The 21,709-nt window shown below is 37.7% G+C and overlaps 1 protein-coding gene across 13 annotated transcripts in view; it reads right to left on the reverse strand.

Moving 5' to 3' along the window:
- LOC117142915 (casein kinase I) overlaps positions 1 to 21,709 on the reverse strand; it is a 29,503-nt gene that overhangs the window by 5,138 nt on the left and 2,656 nt on the right. For 7 of the 13 annotated variants that reach the window (XM_033307206.1, XM_033307205.1, XM_033307207.1 and 4 more), the window contains exons 1-6: positions 7,801 to 7,865; positions 7,311 to 7,519; positions 4,324 to 4,434; positions 3,024 to 3,190; positions 369 to 483; positions 39 to 307 (exon numbers count right to left, since the gene is read on the reverse strand). In XM_033307206.1, coding sequence (XP_033163097.1) covers positions 39 to 307; positions 369 to 483; positions 3,024 to 3,190; positions 4,324 to 4,434; positions 7,311 to 7,519; positions 7,801 to 7,850 — 921 coding nt within the window. In that variant the 5' untranslated portion in view covers positions 7,851 to 7,865. Of the gene's footprint in view, positions 1 to 38; positions 308 to 368; positions 484 to 1,324; positions 1,477 to 3,023; positions 3,191 to 4,323; positions 4,435 to 7,310; positions 7,520 to 7,800; positions 7,866 to 14,820; positions 15,149 to 16,228; positions 16,354 to 21,709 lie in introns of those variants that run through there. The other 6 variants (XM_033307208.1, XM_033307201.1, XM_033307211.1 and 3 more) reach the window with 5 other exon arrangements.

Below are 21,709 nucleotides of genomic sequence, written 5' to 3' on the forward strand. Positions count from 1 at the left end.
TTTAATGAGATTAAAGGAATTTTTGGGATATATTTCACCTCGATGGGCGTTGCTCGTTTCGTATCACCGATTTTTTGATATCTCTCCTTGAGTGTATCAGCCTTTAGGCCTTGCCACGGCAGTGAACCCCTTAAGAAATACATAAACATATGTCCCAATGCCTCCAGATCATCGCGTCGCGACTGCTCACGCCCCATGTGCGTGTTGATTGACATATAACGTGCTGTTCCAGTTAGGGATTTATGCTCCCGATATGGTATATGCCTATTTGTATCTAAATCAATGTATTCTTTGGCCAAACCGAAATCTGTTGATGATATTATGTTTAAATTTGCAGTACACGTTTAAAATTTCATCTAAGATCTTACCAATTATATGTATAATTTTTTCACGTTTTGTTGACGTTCTGCCAATGAGAAAGTTCTCTGGTTTCACATCCCTATATATTAAGTGCCGACTATGAACATATTCGATCCGGTGGAGCTATATTTTTATATGTGGACGGGTTTTTTGGGAAAATATTGAAAGAAAAATTAGTTAATTGTGCAAATTTTAAAAAGAGCATTATATAGGCATTTTTGCTTATGAAATGCTCTTTTTAGCTTTTAATTTATAAAATAAAAATCTATTTGAACATTTTTCTGTAGTGTCTCAACTAGCTGTTTATGTTTTTCACTGTAAATTTGTTCTCTTTGATGGCATCGGATTTTATTATTAATCGCTGTTAAATCATAAATATAAAAAACTCAGAAATATCTATATTGAGCTACAAATTGATGTGTGCATGCAAATTTATTTTAATTACAATGAACGTTGGTTTCTTCCTGTTTAGCTAATTTTTGTTATTTTTAAATATAAGATCATTTTCGGTAAGGAAGTATTTTTAGTGAATGATGCCTCGTAATGAATGCAAAAGAAGTTGTTACAAATAAAACCTCAACCAGGCGGCTATGATTATAACAGAAAGAGTGAGTCGGAGAGAGTCAAAATAGGGAGGCAGCGACCTATTGGTTTCTTGTTAGTAATGAACATTAAATAAATAGTAAATAAAAAGAGTTAAAACTATAAGCTAGTAACCAAGCAACTCTAATAAAAACGCATATACACACCCCAACCCACACACACACAAAACAAACAAAAGGTGTTTCGATCTTGATCTTAGCACTAGTGTTGGTTAATTTGGACCTCGGCTACCAGTGTTGTAAATGTGATTATGTGCAGAATTATGCGCGTGCTTAAGGAAAACTTTGCGATTGCAATATCTGTTGTTTTATGCTTCGTTGTTTAACTTTGTTTTGGTGGATTTTTTTGTGGTAGTACTTACTAATTGTATAGCTATCAGAAGTACGCTCTTCAAAGTGAAACGTCTGCCGCAAATATCGAATAAATCTTCAAGTGATGGACCAAGCAACTCCATAACAAGAGCATTGTATTTGCCGCATGGGCCGAAGTAATATACTTCTGGTACACCCTCTGCTATCGATTGATCGATCGATTAATTGATTGATTGGTCGATTTTATTGTTGATTGTTCGGTTGGGTCGACATAGAATTTTGTTTGGAGGAAGCGAGCGAGTGTTATTATTTATTCGAGTGTTGGACAACGCACAAAAGATTTTTGGTTGATCGATTTGTTGTTTGTTGTTGTATTTTTGCAAACAATTCGTGAGCAAGAGATAAAAAGAGAGATGGGAGAGAGAAGAAAAAAAGATGAGAGATACAAACTAGATTTTTTTTTTAAATAACAAGTCCTTGTTCTTTAAAGCTGCATTTCAATTGATATGACGGTTCGGGCACAAAAGAAGGAAAGAAACAGAGTGGGAAAGTGATGTGTAGAGAGCGATGGATTTGGCTCATGTTCTGGAGGTTAGTGTAGCGCGTCTTACGATATTACCACCTTTCATTTGACAAAAATCGAGCGAAGGTATAAATACTTATTCGGGCAACTGTGCTAAACACAACAAGAACAACAAAAATAGAGATTCTCGAAGCATATACACAAGGAAATGACTGCCGGAAGACCAACCTGGAGACGGGAACTCACCTACCAACTCATCCTCCTCCTCCGAACTTCATTTGACCTAACCAGTAGAAACGTCAACTCGGATATAACAGAGTTTTGTGTGTGCTTACAAATAATCTTAAAACTAAAATAGTTTCCATGGCGGTGTGTGTGGTGTGTATAACAGGTTTTGGTATTCTCTGAATTCTGATAAACAGTTTGATAGATCTTTTTGCAACTGTGTTAGTAGTTTTGGTTAAATTATATACATTGCACTTTTATGTCAAAGAGAAAAGAGAGACTACAAAAGTCAGTTTTGATAAATGATAAATTAAGTAAAGTTAAGAGTTAACAAGTTCAACAATGAAATTGTTATACTAATGACTTAATTTCAGTTGTTTTTAACTTGAAAACACTATGGAATAAAGGATTCCACTTGGGTTTATGTACAATTAGGTGTTTGATTAAATAATTAATTTTTAAACGACGCATTACATGCTTTAAAAGGATTGCTTTTTAGTGTTATAAGTTCATTGCAGATCCGTTAAACGATATTGAAAGTTGCAACATAAAAGTATTATTACCTTTACTACAGTTTCAACATATCTACAGTAAACTAAAAAGTTGACTAACGTTCATTGCATAGACTCTAAAACGTACTAAATCAAGAAAACAAAAATAAAACCTATATATTAGCCGTTGAGACACTTTTGATTCAAAATTAAAAAAAATTTGTTCATGGACGATATGCTGGCGGATTTCACAAGATATGACTGTTATACAGGACACTTCAAAATGTAATAGTTAATTTAATTTCCTGGCAATGAGATTTATAAGGGAGGCAGAAACGTAAATTGCGATCTTTGTAAAAATCTAGCATTTTACAACTTCCCTGGATTAGCAAATGGTTTTCCCCACGCAATATTATTATTAGTATTTTTTTAATCAAGTGAAACCCGCTTTACTTTCGTCTACAACACCTTTTTGGTGATCTTTCCGTTCGTGGTGGATGCCACACTTACAAGTTGTTTCGCTATCATCAATACAGTCTTAAGTGAAAATTTACGGGCGCAAATATTGAAGAGATCTTCTAATGATAATCCCAATAACTCTAAAACCATGGCATTGTAACGGCCACCGCAAGTGCCCAAATGATAAATGCGTGGTATGCCATCTGGGGCGTTATCGGCTGCATTTCGATATTGATTCCGATGTCGTTCAGGATCAGACAAAATCCCATTCCAATTCCGATTTGGGGTCCAATTTAGTGGTGGGGATGGTGGTGAGGGGTTGGTTCATAGCATTATATTATAGCAACATAGCATCACAATGTATTATGCAACAGTTGATTGTTGTTGGTTGGTTGTAGGTTGGTTCAATTCAGTTCATAATCGAGTTGGTTGTAATGTTGTGGTAGATTGCAGCAGACACGGGGAGAAATATATAGATAGATAGAGAGCAGCGCATGATGATTCGGATTCGGGTTTAAATTTTAATTTAGCGGTGTTTTGGTTCAATAATTCATAGTAAACATTTGGGGTATTTGGTGTTGTAGTAGTTGATGAATAATGGAGTAACAGAGAGCAAGATATTTAAATAAACAACAGATAAGATTAAGCAACAGAAAACAGAGGAATTTAGAACAAAAAAACAATTAATGCAAGTTGGGCAATAGTTGAGAAATCTATATATATATATATATACATATATATAAATAGTAGGATATATGTATATATGTAGAGATTTAATTGATTTTCGAGCTGTTTTACATTGGCGGTAATAATAGTAGTTGGAGTTGTAGCCTGAGCTGTTTTACTACTGAAGTACAATAGACAAGGGACGTGGTGTTTTTACAGTTTTTGTTTTAAATCATTTTTTAATTTTTCACTTCACGCACCGACCGACCTCCGAAAATATGCTTGAGAAAATCTATTCATGTTTTTCTTTTCGTCGTATTCTTTCATTGCAGTGCGTTTACCACTAGCGAGGTACCAGAAGTGTTTTACAAAAATTATAAATATATTCGTTTACATATGAATCTAATAAAATGGTGGTAACGGTGCAAAACTTTACTTTCAGTAATTAGTTTGTTAGTAAAATATACGGGGAGGGAGGGGGTAATAAAATGTGACTAGGAAAATAGAGACCGGCTTCGATAATCATGTACAAATCGTACGTATTCAGAGCAATTGGAATTTTATTCCCTATAGGGGTCGTTGGACATTGGTTGTTAGTTTATTATTTAGTGTTAAGTGGGACGACAGCTTTGGAAGAAGTTATGGATCGTAGAACAGACGAGTTGTAAAGCGATAGATTACATACCATGTGATCCTAATAGTTTATAAAACCTATACTCTAAGTGTAGTTGCGGAGCCTTTGACTTCATAGGCTCCATTTTTATTGCTACATGTTCATTGTTGTAAAGGTTTTTGCCTGAAATAAAAGAAAAATTGCCATTAATTATATTTTTCTAAAGTAAGTTAAATAAATAAAACAACATTAATTTCAAATCTTCAACTCCAACACAAATGCCAAATAAGAAAAGAGACTTGTACGCACATGTGGCTTTACATGCCTAAGACTATCGCCAAGCACATGCATTCAACGCGTTTACCTGCCCCACCGTTATCAGTAGTGCCACGCCCATTACGCCCTCCGACACCACCACCAAAGCAACACATTCGCCGACCTAGCCAAATGGGGGGAAAAATAATAGTAAGAAATACATGCAATATTGTACAGCAGTCCCCTTGTTCTCAACCCCAACTTCAATACTCAGATGATTTATTTTAAAACTATGACCAATTTGTCCTTTAATAAATTGTTAACTATTAAAAAATAATGTTGTATTTTCTGGCTAAGAACCTTTCCAAAATATACGAATTGTAGTGTGAAATTAAAACAAATCGTCCGGAAGCGAATTTGAGAACAAGGTCGTATATAATTCGAGAATTGCATTTTAGATACCACGACATGACGGAGCCTCCGACAGAAGCTGAGAGAAAATGTCAACAACGAACAGTGCGCTCATGTGCGAAATTATGTCATGAGAAAGTCGGTGAGAGAGCCCGCCAAGAATGTGTGGGTGGCTTGGGTTTGGCTTTTATGAGTTTGCTGGGTGAGTGGATGAGTGGGACAGACGTTGCTTATCAACAGACACAACATTGAAACGCTGATGATAGAGTAAGTCGTCGCACACACATACGCATATACACATATATACAACAAAATCGGCGATAGGAAGCCGCATGATTTCGATTACATGCTAGAGAGTACCGCCAGCAATGCCTTTTATCCATCCATCCGCCCGCCTGGCCCCCTAGAAATGTTTTGTTTGCTAAATTCTTAGAACCCTCACTAACATGCGAGCAAAGAGTCAAAAATGCAAAATTAACAATTTGTTGGTCTGGAATTTTTTGTCTACGCAGACAAAAGAAAGATTTCTGGTCGATCGAAAACAATGTTAAATTTCTTTTGAAAGTGTGCACAGCAGATGTCAAACTTTAAATATCAGAGGTCTCCTTTATGGAGGATATTGTAAATTACATTAAATAAGTGAGGACTAATGAAAGTCGTGATCATTGAATACAATTGTGTACCCTAAAATCTAAAACTCTTAGTCCCAATGTATACAAGTATTATCCACAAATACCGTGACCTAACGCAATATAAAATATTTATCATTGTACAACTGCAAAAAATGGAAAATAAACTTCCAGAGATTCGTTGAAATAAACATAAAATAGCTCACAGAAGCTAAAACAATGAGAGAGAGAGAAACAATTTTTATAAAGGGCGTGCTACGCTAAACAAAAATAAAGCGAAAGTTCCCAAATTAAATGAGAAACGCCCACGCAAGGCGCCTATAAAAATGAGCCAAGAAAATGGGCGGAAAAGTATTTAGGTTGGTCAACGTTCTGGTTTCCCAAATGCTTTTACATTCATACTTATTCTTTGGGTTTGAAATGGGTAAATAACAAAAGAAACAGGCCTCCTAAAAATCAAAACAAAATTATGTCATTGGGACCGCAGATTGCGAGAAAATGCCCAAAATGTAAATTCCCTTTTATTTAAACGTCAGCACTAAACTAATTTTACAACAAAAGAAATTAGACAAGCAAACACACACTTTGCGAAGGGTATTTATAGACCACAAATAATAAAAATGATATCATAAGCGAAACGAAATGGGCTGTGCAACGTCATAGAAACGTATTTAATTTTAATTGAACATAAGCAACCAGTACATTTCAAACTGTGCGATTATCATAATTTGAAAAGGCAATTAAACCAGCCAATTAAACACAGCTTTTTAAGTGATTATTTTTGCTTTTTGTCACCGCTTCGGCCTAATGAGTCATACAATAACCCCACAAAACAAATGCAACAAAAAGTCTCGAGATGCTGAGGTGGAAACAAAGAAAGAGCATGGCTCAGGCCGTCGGAAAGAGAAAGAATGAATGGCCGAGAAAGAGACAGTCTGATAAGTCTGAGAAGGAGACCTCGTGATAATTACAGTTTGAGCGGCATAGCCCACTACAACCGACTAAGAATTAGCTAGACTTTATAGTACTACCTGTTGGCAATGTGACAACAAATGCACAAAAGGAAGTGGAAGGCCCCAAAAAAATAAACAGCGGCCGAAGGGGCGGGGTCGGTATGAAACAACTTTATAAAAGCGCATTTAGCAAACAAAGCCAAAATGACGACAACGACGACGATGCCAAGAAAACAGATGGCGGAATGGATGGCGTTTTGTGTTGTATTGTGCACTCTTCGCCGCCAGTGAAAAGGAGCGGGGAACCACTGTTCCCATTGTGGTTAACAGACCTGGAAAGGAATGCCCGTCGAAAGGAAGTGGCCAACGAAAAAGAAAAAAAAAAGGTGCAAGAAAAATAAAACACCGAAGGTCCCAAACGCGACATTATTTGCATGCCAACAGGCAAAAATTCGGGGAGAGAATGGGTCAATGGGGTGGCGGACGGTATGCAGCATGGGGCTTTGAATCTTAAAAAAAATTCGAATTATTTAAGCGGAAGTCTTTTCTCAAACGTAATGAGTTTTGGATCCTCTGGAATTTAAAATGATTTTTCAATACTCGGTGCTTGCGAACTTTTCAATGATACCCGAAGAAACGTGAAATACAATCAGCATAACATCTTTTAAACGATTTTTTTCTTATTATAAATCGTCAATATCATATGCCCAATATTATGTGCCCAGAAAACTATTTGAAAACGTTCATACAAGTGTTAGTGTAATAAAATAATGATTGATTATTAGTGAATGTGTAATTTATTTAGACTTACCTAAACGCAATTCGCCAAAATTACCACAGCCAATTTTTTTACCGACACGAAAATTTGGTCCGACCATAAGTACACCGGTCGTGGTGCTTACAGATTGGCGGGTGGAATACATGTTATTGCTTGAGCTTTTACCACCGGCTAGGGCTGTGGTGGCATTTGCCACATTACCAGCGGATGGACCGGCAGTTGTCGTTTGTGGGCCACCGCCACTGCAAGGAAAGAGAACGGAAATCGATTAGTAACAAGTTGATTTACAATAAAAATAAACATTTCACAGCGATGCAGACGCAGTGCAACAGCCACCTGATGTTGGCTTTAAGGGTGTTTAGCAGCATATGCTTAAAGTCGGGCACAATTTAAGTCCTAGTGTGCCCAACACTAAATGTCAAGATACTTAAATGCAAAAACGACGAGAAATTCGTCTTAATTCGCTATATTCTTTGGTACAGTAAGGTAATTGATTGTTAAGAGCTACGATATTAATACGTACTTTTCCGCCTTGATGTTTGTTTTTTGTATGTAGATATATTTGCGCAACATTTAATTTTGAACGACCAAAAAGCCCCGGGTAGACAGGATCAAACTATTGACACACGGAAATCAAGGTAGTAAAGTTCAAAAACCTGCCCGACCGAAACAGATATTGTGTTATTGTTATAGGTGGGCGTTACTATCGACTCATAAATAAGTTTTTATTCTTGTCCCAGTAAGAAAAAAAAAGAACCCAGGACAATGACACAGAAACTTTTTGCATTTTCAAGTGGCCCTGCACAGCGAAGAAAAATCGATTCGAATCGAGTTGTGTAGGCCAGGTGAGTTTCTGTTTACCTAAACGCTTGCAAGAGGGAATAGAGACCTAGCTGCTGGTTATGGCCACATGTCCAGAGAGCTCACTCAGGCGTAACCACTCATGGGCAGAGCAGGGCAGTTGGGGGCAGAGAATTCGAATCGACTCCAGTCGAGTCGAGTGGATTGTAGTGGAGTGACTCATGGCCACCAGACAAGGGAAATATGTTTGATTAAGACAAAAGGTTTTGCTTTGTTGCAGCTCGGGTGGGTGTGGCCCCTGTAAGATCTCATATTTTCCCATGCTTTTCATTGTTGCCAAATTTAGTTCAATGTCGTCGGTTTAATCGGTACTTCAACTAGGCAGCAGTTGCTTAATTAAGTTAAGGGTAGCACGTGGGCTTCTGTAATTGCGAGTCACGTTTACCAAAGATAATGTAAACCAAATGAGTCACTCGAGAATGGAGACAATGTGACAAATATGACGGACACAATCAAAAGCAAATATAATATAAACAAAAATAATAAGGTGCTTCTTCATGCATTGGCGAATTTTTGAAAGTGGGCAGGGGATTTCCCCATATTATAAAACTTTATTTGCTCAAAATACAAAAAAAAAAAAAAAAAAAACTTAAATTACTAATCGCGCCACTGGATCAGCAAAGTAAATAGAAGACTCTTTTAATTTTAAGTTACAACATCTGATTGGCCGGCATTTAAGTTAATAACGCTGATCACATACAATACCGAATAGCACACGGCCGTATTAAATTGGTTAACTGATGGAAAGGAAAGCCTGAATCTTGGTTACCGTTCCGCCCAAGCCGATTAACAGGAAATAATTAGGTATTCCCCCACTCGTTTTGCGGTCGGGTTTACTCTCCTCTCCATTACCCTTTGCCTTAATTTCTACTTTCATCTAATATCAGTCTGCGCCCGCCCGTCTGTCTTCGATTGCTTGCCAGCTGCGAACGGGAGTCGGAAAATGTTATCTACCCACTAGTTTTTTTTTCGCCAACGACAAACGAGAAGGCAAAACAACATACACACAACCGATAGTTGTACCGTTAGCCGGGGCTGTAAAAAAAAATCAGAAAGACTAAAAACCGCCGATAACAATTAAAGAGTATATTGCTGTGGGCAAAAGCAAAGACGATTGAGCAGTCGACGAAATGAATCAGAAACAAGTTCGAGTTCGAGTTCTACTCCGATTACAAGTTCCTTCGGTATCCCCCGACATCACCTCATCTCTAGATAACAGAACCACTTGCCTATGTTAAATGCACACCACGAAAATCGTCCACCAAACGGTTGTTTCACTTGGTCAAGTTAAAGAAAAGAAACTTTAATAAATCGACGAGAAGAATGCTTATGCTGATCAAGATTTTAATTATAAACATCCAGTAGGTTCTTAATGATACATTTTCCTTGTAAAATGAAAACAAAACGTATCTCGTCCATCAATAGCTAATTGGTCTGGTATTTCTAGTTGGTTGGCTTTCCTAGGGTATTTCATTGCCTCGGCAAGTCTCATTTTTCATGCTTTTCTTGTTAATGCTTTGACTGTATTATGGCTTAATATCCTGGGGGTAAAACTGGTTCATACACACACCAGTATCTGTATCTCTGTGTACATATGGACGGGAATTAACGTATAAATGGCTGAATGTCCACCGATCGATCTCCGTTTGACTCTACTTCTTCGGTGTTTCTGGCTCCCCACTTAAACCCATGGACTCCGCGTACTGTTTTTTTTCTTTTTTGTTTTTATTACTTTTTGGTGTCGGTTTGGTTTCTTAGCTTTCTACGCCTTTTGCTTCTGGCCTGGTATGAAAACGGGTTCGCATTTTGTCGCTCCCGGTTGTTCTTAAAGATAGCCTGTTTTTTTTATGAATCAGAATGTAACAATGGCTCTTAGCTTGATATTGCACCTGGGGTTTTACACAAGGTTTCCGAATGGACATGGGTTAAAAAGTAAGCACAGCACTCGATTATTGAAATTATGTATTCAGATTTAAAATTATTCGAAGACTGTAAGATGTAGTCGTACGGCATAATTGTTGTTAGAATTGGTCAAAATATCTGAGTTTTTAAAGACCACTAAGGAAACAGTTATAAACAATTTATTTTCATTAATGAAAGTTGGGAGCGAAAGTTCGCATTTCTGTGTGATAAAACAGTGTGACATAACATTCAACAAATTCACACTTGTTGCAAAACCAAATGGGTTTCCTGAGTAATAAAACGACAATAAACCCGTTTTTAAGAAAAGTGATTGAGAAAATAAAAAAAACACATGTTCCTAATATTCTATATTTTGTTTGTTGCGTTTGAAAGCAGGGAAAAACAAAATCGATAATTAAAAATAAACCAAACGCTATAAATAAAATTATGCACAAGGTGGGTTGACCAAACTCACTCATCAACACTACCACACGGAAAGGCATGTGTGTGTGTGCAAGACAATTTTATCTGTAGCTGTGTGTAGCTCATAAATAAATCAAGTGTAAATTGAACACAAATCCGAATATAAGAAGAAAGGGCGAGGAAAGGAGAGAATTAGAGCAGAGGACAGCGAATAGGAAAAACAGAGAACTTGCGCTGATGACGGCAATAGTAAAAACCGCAAAAAGCGGAAAATCCCAATTAGAATCCACAACATTAGTGACAACAATCACAACACAGAAAAAAAAAGGTGGGATCAATTTGTATATTCAATAAGTTTAAAACACATTTGAATTTTAAAAAATCAAAATATTTAACAACTTTTTTAGCTCTAAAAGTTGAATATGAACTAACATAATGTTTAAAAAATTCCTATTCAGTGCAGATTTGCCTTTGTTACTGTGTATCCCTGCCAGAAACAGCAAGATGAAACCGCAAAAGAATTTCGCCTAATTGGACGGAATATTGATTGGAAATCAAGGTGACACAGTGATTTCTAAACTGTGACTAACTCACATAATTGCAAATTTAATTAAAGCCCAGCAAACCCACTTATACAGGAAGCCCCATAAAGCCCATAGGTGTTCACCAAAAATGAGGGAAATTACATAAGCAATCAAAGAAAACAAACGGCGCTTAAAATAAACAATGATAAGGAAACTCGAGTGATAAGTGCGTGTGTCTATACTTGTTACTTGTGTGTTTGTTGGGTGACTTATCAGCTGGAGATTTGTGAGTCGTTTTTATGTATTTCACTTTTTTCCTCTTGAAGTGCATTACAATATATTTGTTGCTATAATTTCTATTTATAAAAACAAACAATTTCATTACAGTTTCCAGAACGAACAATTGAATTCCAATTATGCAAATCAATTGAAAGGCTAACATACAAACATCTGCAACGGTTATGCCGTTGAATATTATATTTATATTTAGATAAAAATTAGGGTTTCAACTTTGTTCGATTTATATTTCGGTTTTAAGAAAATTATCATCCTTTTAAAAAAAAATATCATCTAATTTTTTATCATTTTCAAGTCTTGCCAGTGGCCAATTTAACTGCTTTCATCAGAAACATTTATCAAATAATATTGGAAGTGTACATGAATTGCCGATGTGGATAAGTCAGCTCAATTGACAATATGCTACAAAGCGATTCAGCTTGTTGTTATTAATGTGATTTTTGTTGTTGGCAATCAAGTCGTAATTGAATTGCTATTACGCCCAGCATAACGACATAGCGTAACATGTCAATATCCATTTTCATTGGCATTTGACGCTTTGAAAGGCAAAGTGGCAGTGTGAAGCACAATAAATACATACAACTAAAACTAAATATAATGGCTGCATACGCATATATTCACGAAACATAAATAAGCGCACAGTGGCGCTTTCTTCTTCTAGGCCTCCCCTCTGCCATTCTCTCCATGCATCACACCAAATGACCTATCACACTGATAAGCGGAGAGAGCGCGAGAGCCTTGCACACACACACACACACAGAGCAAAACCACTCGAGAGCCCCCACACACATACACACCAAAGTCGGCTAGATAAGCGCGCCTTGATTAGCAGCGACGTCAGACAATAGCGAGTCGAAATGAACGAGTGACAAGTGTGTAAAAGGAGAGTGGGAAGTAGGCGCTGCACATCTTAAAATGCGAGGTCAGCCCAAATGGGGAGGCAGGAAAAACGGGAAAGAGATGGAAATAGTTACGAATAGAGAGATGCAGGCGCCACTGCACCTTGCACAGTGGGCGGCATCACGCAATTAATTAATTTTTTAAGTCAGAGCTCTGTGTCTTTGATGGGCATAACCAATTATCTGTCTATGCCAATAGTTATAGTTACTAACGCTTACCAACACTTAAGTTGTTGGATTCGATTAGTTACGGATGTCATTCTATATCATTATGAACAGCTGAGTAGATGTAGCTAGGACTGTATGTCCTTCCGTCCGGCCGTTTCTAAGCCAACTAGTATATTAGCTGTAAACCTATCTGCATCGAATTTCTCAAGTCTTCATTTTATAAGTCAGAACGGGGCGGAACGTTGTTTTTGATCATAAAGTGCTTTTATAATGTATCCAAATTTTATTATTATATTTTATATGATAAATGCAAGGGTATACAAGCATCGGCTTGACGAAGTAAGCTTTCTTGTTTTATTGTTTATTTGCCAATGTACCCCCCTGCGGCGTTCAATTTAGGGCTGGGCTAGCACGTCACCCATCCCACTTCCACATCCAAAGCAGAGACAACAATTCCATTGACGACGTAGTCTATCAACGCCACAGCCTCTAACTGAAATTGCACAATGATGTCCGTTACGTTTGTGTGTATGTGAGGTGATGTGTGTATGTATTTCTGGGGGCGCCTCAATGGCCGATTGACCTTTGCATGTTAGATTAACATTGAATATGAAATCGAATACACCACACTGCCCTCCCTCCCACCAACTCACACATATCCTGTTTGTGGGGCATCTGCCCCGTGTATCGGTCTGTGAGCTTCTGTGGCGAATGCTTTAATTAGTTTAGCCTCAGCTGGAACACGTACAAAAGCCAAGAGCTATGCAAATGGGTTCTACAGAGGTCAAATGGTATCCACTTTCTCTGGTAAGCATAGAAGCTAGCAACAAAATCAACTGTTTAAACTACATATTCGGGTTGAATAATAGCACAAAAGATTTAATATGCGATTGATTTCTTGTGAGATTTATTTACACGCATTTGTTCCCACTTTTCGTACAAATTTTTTTAATTGCCCCAATGAACTGGCTTTCCCCAATTAATTTCGCCAAATGCTTAAGGCGATCCTCTTTCCGATATACGCAATACATATGCTTTTACCTTAAGCTCTCTTAATGTTATTTACTCAAGTGCAAGTGATTTTTCTGTCACTTTACGATGCGGAAATGTAAAACATTCTGGTTTAAAGAATATTAAGTTTATTAATTTGTTATTAAAGCATTGCTTAAAAACCCCAAGCTATTTTTAACGTAGAGGCAACAACATGAATTAAGACTTAACACAAAAATTTAAGTGAATCTTATCTATAATTTGTACTTTATAGCGAAAAAACCAACCTGATCCGACGGTTATTATCTACACCTCAACCGTATGGAAATTGTCGGTAATTTGCTTTCTAGTGTTTTCTTCCGGCATGCCTCAACCTTTCGGATTATTTAGAAGGGGTGAGAGTGACCCCGAGATAACCCCAATCCCAGCGATTCTCCTTCACATGGGCAGCCCCCTACGTCATTTACGCTTGATTCCTTCCTTCCGCCTTTGGTGGTCGTTTGGGAATTGACGTGGGCGTGGCTTTTTGGCATTGAAAAACCTCACGTGCGTTTGCGTTGCCAACAGAAGTTTTGTTTCCTTTGGTTTTTATTTTTACTGTTCTTTTTTTTTTGCTGCAATGTTTGCAGCTTCTTGGCGAGTTCAATGTCGTGGCCAATGCAATTTGAGCAATGGCATTTTCACGTTTTTTCTTATTTATCTTTAATCGGCAGGTCTGTCAGTCGATTGCCGAATTGAAGGCCGGGAAAAGTCAATACAGTGCGGCCCTGTATAATAAGCATCAGCTAAATTTGGCGTTAAAGACTTTCGCACTTTCTCATCGACTGCGTATCATCAAAAAGTAAGAAACGTAGGTTATCTAACATATTTTTGCTACGCACATAAACTTTAGACTTAATTAAGTAATGGATATTCAAAGTTATAACAGAGTGGAAAATATTCATCTCAGTTTGCAAATAATTGCTTTTCAAATATGGCTGTTTATTTTATTTATTTACGGACTTGCTAAAACGGATGGCGAATAAACAAATACTGATTTGCTAGCATAAGCGTTAAAGTTGATTATTAAGTAACACAGCTGACAGTTTGAATCTTCTCTTTTACTGATGTAAAAATAAAGTTACATTTATGTCTACATAAATTGCTTTCTTCGGTTACTGGTTCGGTTCATCGGTTTAGCGACGTTTTCGGAGAGCAATATCTGATTATCACTGAATTAGTTTTACTGATGCCCACGTACTTATAATAGGCCACACAACTTTTAAAATACCCGGTTACTGACAGTATTTCCTGCGATAAACAAGATTGTGGTCACACTGCTGCAGTGTATCTGAAATAGTTTCCCACAACCCTTCTGTTGCATGTCATTCGAAACTGAGCCCTTAACATGTGTTTAACACAAGTAAGTGGACGATGTTTGGCAGACTCAGCAAGGAACAAACGAAAAAGTAATAAAAAATAAAATATATGAAAACTAACCCGGTGCACTCCGTGGAACGGTACTTTCAGTGGGAACGAGATGGCGAGAAGGGCCTCATGCATGGAATCCCGTGAAAGACGAAGAAGCAGAGCGTCGCGGGGGATCGCCGACGCCCAATGACTGTAAAACTGCAAGCAGCTGTTGTTGACTTTGAGGCCGTTCACTCTTCGTTGTTGTGCTTGTTGTATTTGTTGCTGCTGCTGTTGATTTAATGCTGTTGCGTTTGAGAACGTGTTTTAATTTTTATTGCCTTTGCTATAATTGTTTAGTTGGCAGCTTGGCTTGGATTTTTCACAATTTTAGCACTTTTATTGCACATCTGGTTGGCTTGAAAATTAACAAATAAACATTAATTTTATTTTGGCTTTGCAACCATATTTTTCAATAATTTTTCGGCTTTCTTTTCTTTACACTCTACACATTTCGGTATCAAAATTTTTATTACAAGTATTTTTGTGTTTGCTCATTTCGTACTATTATTAAATCCCAACTGGAAAATGTTTTTAATTTGCCATATCCGCTGCGCTTTGTCTTTCTATATGCATGTGTGTGCGATCGGGAAAGGGAGAGAAGTATGAAAGGAAGGGAAAGATCAGAAAATATGCAGCAATGTATGAGAAATCCGCTCAGCTTTCGCCACATTACGAAATTAATGCCAAAGCCGGAGACCCAAGCGCCCCCAACAAACTGATTTTAAACACTTTTTTGTTTAGTTACTTTTCTTTTGCAGGTCAAAAGTCTGAAAACAAAGGAGTGCGAGAGGGAGAGAGTGAGAGAGAAAGAGGGAGAAGGCCGCAGCAGATACAGATACCAAAAAGGCAGGCAAAATAAATTGTGGAAAAAAGTCATAAATAACTCGAAAAACCAGTTTATGTTGCCGGTGTACAAACAGGCAGCTCCAAAGCAGCAAAAGAAACAGCAACAGTAAACAAAGTGTGCAGCAAAACGAAGAAAAGTGCGAGCGAGCTAAGAATAGTACTTAACGAAAAAAAAACATTAACAGGAAGGGGGAAAACCAAACTCGTTAAAGCTGTGCAGGAGATGGAAAAATAAAGCACAGACAGCTGACTCAAAAAACTAGATGATATACAAACACACACATACACAACAGAGCGAGAAGAGAGGATAGATAATTTTCCAGTTGTGGGCAGACTGTCAAGTCAAAAAAGATTGAGATAAGAGGTGTTTAGCAACAGTTTGACAGCCACAACTCTTTTCTGTTATGTTCCAGGCCATTATTTATTTTGTTCTCCAACTTTTGACACACACACACACGCATCAGAGCGCAACAAGAGCGAATAAAAAACGTGGCTGCACTGCATTGAAATTTATTTCGAAAGGAAACTGGAGCAAACACAATTTATTCAACGTCACAGCGATAAAGCGATTAACGCGTATAACACACACCACAAGTTCTCACAAGTATATGTACTGCACACCCGCAGCGCACCGTCAGATTTGCGAGAGAGCTGCGATTGCGAAAACAATGATACGGCGGAGGAGGAGACGGAATGACAACTGCCGCGCCGAGCGATCGAAAATCAAGTGAGCTCCGGCGCAAAGAACACACGATGCCGAAGCCAGCGGAAGAGAAGGAGAGAGCGCAAAATTAAACACACACGTAGAGAAATTATGGTAGATCATGAAGATCAATTGAGAGATTATAACATTCTCAGCAACAAAGTAAATGGATTCTTTTCTTTTGTAATCGGTTGTATGAAATTAAAATATTCATTTTTATTTGAATGGTTCATAAACTTCTGATTAGTACCTTGACTACGTTATTAGGCTGAATTTTTCTCTGTGTTGGGAAAAGAGAGATACAAAGCTTGTGTGATTGAGAGAGCGGACTAAAACACTTGTGAGCGTGTGAAAATGCGGCAATTGAGCAGTTTGTATTTGTATGTAATTATTGTTCATGCCGCTGCTGGTTGATGTTGTTGTTTCTGTTCTTGTCCCTGTACAGGGAGAAAAGCAACAACAACAGCCAGCTGCGAGAGCGAGCGACAAACTGATAATGACGTGCGACAGAGACAGATAGCGTTCATGCGTCAGAGGCCGAGAAACTATCGCGAGCAAACTCGTTACACAAACAAAACGCACCTGTCAAACACACAGAGACCCCAAAATGAGTTGGAGAATTGAGCACGGCGAACAGAGAACGAAAATCGGAATAAGTGAACCAAGCCGGTAAGAGAGGCTATGGTCTCCGGCTTTGGCTCGATGGGATTTCTTTGAAGCGCAGTCGCAACTGTGAAGTTTTTTACCATCGAGAGCGAGTCAGAGAAAAGGGGTGTGAGTGAGGGAGTGACTCATACAGCAGTGCCATGCCTGAACCGCGATAAGCTGTATGCCTGGCTGCCGTAACAGAGTCTGTTAGCAGAAGTGCCCTGAAATAGCCACAGTGGACTCGATAAGGTTGAACGCATTTATCCATATAAATTCGTTTATATCATATCTACATATCTTATTAACGAACTAGTTATTTCTTAATAATTAGCATTACATTTTAACATTACAGCTGTCAAGCCAAATTTAAAGGAAACGCTCTAAAAATCTGGACAAATTAATTACAGATTTATTTTTAAAGCGTACACGAGTAAACGTACACCACTATCTTGCTATACTAGATATCGAATCCGCCGCCGGTCATAATTAAATGATTAAATATTTAGTTAAGGCTCTCAAGTGACTTAACCTTCAATCAAATAATTTTCTTTCAACTGCATGTCGATACACCCAGCTGGTGGTGTAATTATCAAAATGAAGAAACTGCAAAAACAAAACTCGAGCAACAACATCGACTTTGGGTTAATTGAGCTCCCTCTCTCCGATTTTTTGTCTCGCTCAGAGGTTGCTGCAGTTGATATGCGACAACGCATTTGACCCCAATTGCAGAGGAGCGACAGAGGCGGCGATAGCTGGGGATGTCTGTAGAATTAACAGTGCGTTTCTGTGAGTTTTACTGTTGCTTTTGGATTTCTTTTGGTGTCCAGCAATTAATTAATTAAAATGTAATTTATGTTTACTGTTTCAACGACATTTATTTGTTTTCGAAAATTAAAAACAATTATGAGTGGAAACCCAAGAGGCGAATACAAGAACAAAATCAACGGCACAAGGAAAAACCAGTTGGTGCTTAATTATCAGTAGACATGAGTGTAAAGTAGACGAATTACATACATGACTGACAATCTTGAGGCGAAGGAGAAGGACAAAGAGATAGGGAAAAAGAGTTCAAAGCCAGTTCATTGAAAATGACTGAAATCATTCTTTGACACACATCTTACTGTGGTAAATACCTACAGCACAGAAAATTACGTGTGCGGGATTTTGAATGTTTCAGTTTCAGATTATATCGAAGTTGTAATTGATGAACGTTAAAAAATAAAATACTTTTATAAATACAAATATGAACCTTATTCGGAATACTTGTATATTCAAATATAGATATACCTTTCAATATTACGAAGACTATGAGTACACAAAAGTTTCCATTCGTTATACCCCCAGACACTTGACAAATACTCGGCAAGAATCACAGAACAGAACGCAATGAGAGTGGTGGAAACAAAAGGAACTCAAACAAAACCCAGACTTGACCTGAGCATCTTTCTAGGCTCCTCTCCTCTCCAAAGCCACGTCTAATCTGTTTGTCTGCTTTTCCTTCCACTCTAGGAATTCCACGACTCCAGACACCGCGATATATACAGAGATGAAAAATTAACGCAAGTAGAAAGGGAGAGGGGCGGAGATTCAAGGGGTGGCACCGAGGAAGATAAAAGCGAACTTAAGCCAGCTGAGTTAGTTGAACAGCACTTGTCCCTTTTCATTTTCTGCATGGTGCTGCTCTTGAAATTTCAAGAGCTGGAGCAAGAAATTTGACAAGAATTTGTATGGTTTTATTTTAAAAGACCTTTTAATCGTATTGTAAAGTTTAGGCTGCAATCAAAGATCGCATTTGCTTGTTTTTTTTTTCTCTGTTTATATCGAGTTTTTAAACCGTGTGTGCTTTTGTGCAACTTTAATCTTTACCCCTTTTGTCATAATTTAAAAAATCCCTGTAATCTACCATCTGACAATTACTTGATGATTCATTGACAAAGGCTTAAAACGATCCAACCGCAAGTCTGGGAAAAATAAAAAAGGAAAAAGAGGCACCGTTAAAGCTTAGTGTCAGCTGTTTGTATGTGAAATCCTATCGATTTGTTTGACAGGCTTTTACTTTCGCCCACGTGCACTCCCCACCTTTCATTTCCCTCGTTTCCCTTACGGGAATCGAGAATCTAATTTAATTAGAAGAAATTTTCGCAATATTGGTTTTTCTGTTTTCCTGCTTTTTGCTGACGTTGCTCTTCATGCATTTCAGTAGTTTTTTTTTCTTGTTTTTGCATTCATCTAAGACACAGGTAAACCAGCCAAGTGAAAGAAAAGCATTTCCTTGAGCACAGCAAAAGACAGTTACTACAGCTTCACCTGATATTTTTTTATAATTATTTAACAGAGCTTACGATTATTTTAGTAGTTGATAAGTGGAATTAAAAAACACTTAGCACTTACGTTAATGAAGTACACTAATCTAATTATTTATCATTTTGGTTATTTCGATACTCTTATAAAATATTTAAGGGAAATGTGATAAAACAAAGTCTGAAATTAAACCGGTTTTTATCAATTACTAAAAGAAATTAATCTGTAAAGGCTATAGACTGTTTAATTTTGTACCACCCGTTTTTCTTTCACTATGAGCAATATGTGCGGGCTTTTCTATGGCTCACAGAGAGAGATGGAGAAAGATAGAGAGCGAGAGAGAATGAAACACCCCCACGCAGTCTCAACCACTCACTCACTTGTGGAGCAAAATACATAAAAAAAAAAAAACCAAGCGATTGACAGTCGACAACAGCCTAATGACGTCACCGGTAAATAGTGCGTGATGTGTGTGTGCAAATGTTTGATGGGTCACTTGTGCTTTGCTTTTTTACTTCGCCGTGTTCGCCTTTACATTCACAATAATTCTGCTAAATCCGCAATTTGTCCTTGCTTTTATGGGGCACCACAGCTGCCGCTCACTGGTCACCCAGTCCATCGCCCGCCATTATCCTCTTGCTTTCGTTCGCTTTTCATCAGCGTTTTTCTTGTATTATTGGAGCTACTTTTCGCTACACGCAACTCGGCTTTCTTTTTGCTGTTCTTTTTGCATCATTCAATACAGTAAAGCTACCCTAGATTAAACTCTAAAATAAATCTTAAAATGATTTCAGAGGTAGGTTTCTAAAGTAGATTTAAAAAAAAACAGAACTAGGGATTCTTTTCCTCGTAATTTCGACTATAAGGCTGACTAATTTAAAAATCTATTTTACCTGTTTTAGCTTAATTATGGACTGGCAGGCGTCCTTATTTTAATTTTAAATCATGTTTCAAGAAATGTTGATACTAAACCAACAACGCTAGTTCGTGCTGTACGAATGGCTGGTGGAAAGACTGGCGTGGCCTACGTTATGTTGGTTGTGTTCTCGTTTTTAGCTGAGAATTTAGGTTATCCCCGTCGCCCCTGCACCGTTCACTTGTCATAACAGCTCGGCTATTAAATAATAAAAAGTAATACAAAAAGTTTGTTTTTTATTACATTCGCTGTCTCCAACTAAAATGTGTGGAAATGTGAATATCTAGATGGGTGTAAGTTTGTTTTGTTGGCTAGCAACAAAATTACGTTAGTTTGGCTGGGTTAGTTGCTTTCCGTTTTCTTGTATTATGCACCGCCGGTGGAGTGGAAAATAAATGTTGTAACATGATTTCTGTTTTGCTTTTTCATACATTTCGTTAAGTAAACGTTGAAGAGAAAAGGCTCAATCACCACCAGTTTTTACTTAACCTAAATCTATTAAAACGGGTCATCAAACAGTCTTAATTTCCCAGATACCTTTTTGCCGTGGACAACAACATTCAAGGTTCGTAAGACCAAAATCTACGTCTTCTGACTTCCCAGTTCAGCATTTCTCATATACCTAACTCCCAGAGGTCAAGTAGTAAATCCTCGATAAAGTGCACCCTGAAGACCCCATTTCGTAGCCATCATGATGAGCGACAAGCAAACAAGTGCTTTGTGTGAGTAAATATAGCTGGAAGACCCGAAAATGCAGACAGTAAACATTGGGAAGACCCAATGGCAAACATATGCGCGTATGTATGGACATACATATGTATAAAGAACTATAAAAAACCAAAACACATATACACAGACACAGGAAGACTTGGGCCCGACAAGAACCTAGAAATGTCAATAAGCGAACACGAGGTAAAATCGTCAGCAACGAAAGCTTTGGACCCACATTCAAGGCTAAAACGGCGGCTCTTCCGTCGGCCTGACACAAGGAGGCCGATCAACTAAAATACCTATAAAATATTTACAATGTGCGTGAGTTGTGTGCACTTCGTTTCCCGCTCTCCTACACAAAGACCGGTGCTATCTATCACGCACCCACATTTGTATGTGGGTATTATGTATTGCATTGGAAACCCATTTCATTCACCCCCTTCCCATGGCTCTTCTTCTTAGTTTGGCTGGCGTGCCAGAGGCGAGAAAAAGCAGACGCCATAAGCCAAAAGCAACAAAAACACTTGCGAAAATAAAATAAAATCAAACACACAAGTTTAAATAGAAACATCTCTTTGCTAAAAATAAAATCGTTTGGCAAAAAAGGCAGCTACAACTAAATCTGTTGCTTGAACTTTTGACAGTGTACAGTATTCGCTAGGAAATTAAAAGGAATTAGCTTTAAGGAAATTGATTTATGTTTATGTTGAACGTTAGAGATAAACGAAATAAAATTATTTAAAACCAGACTTATTGTCGTTAATAATTTTAAAAGTTTTAAAGTGGAAAAA

Source organism: Drosophila mauritiana, chromosome 3R (genome assembly GCF_004382145.1).
Source record: "Drosophila mauritiana strain mau12 chromosome 3R, ASM438214v1, whole genome shotgun sequence".
NCBI classification, from domain to species: domain Eukaryota; kingdom Metazoa; phylum Arthropoda; class Insecta; order Diptera; family Drosophilidae; genus Drosophila; species Drosophila mauritiana.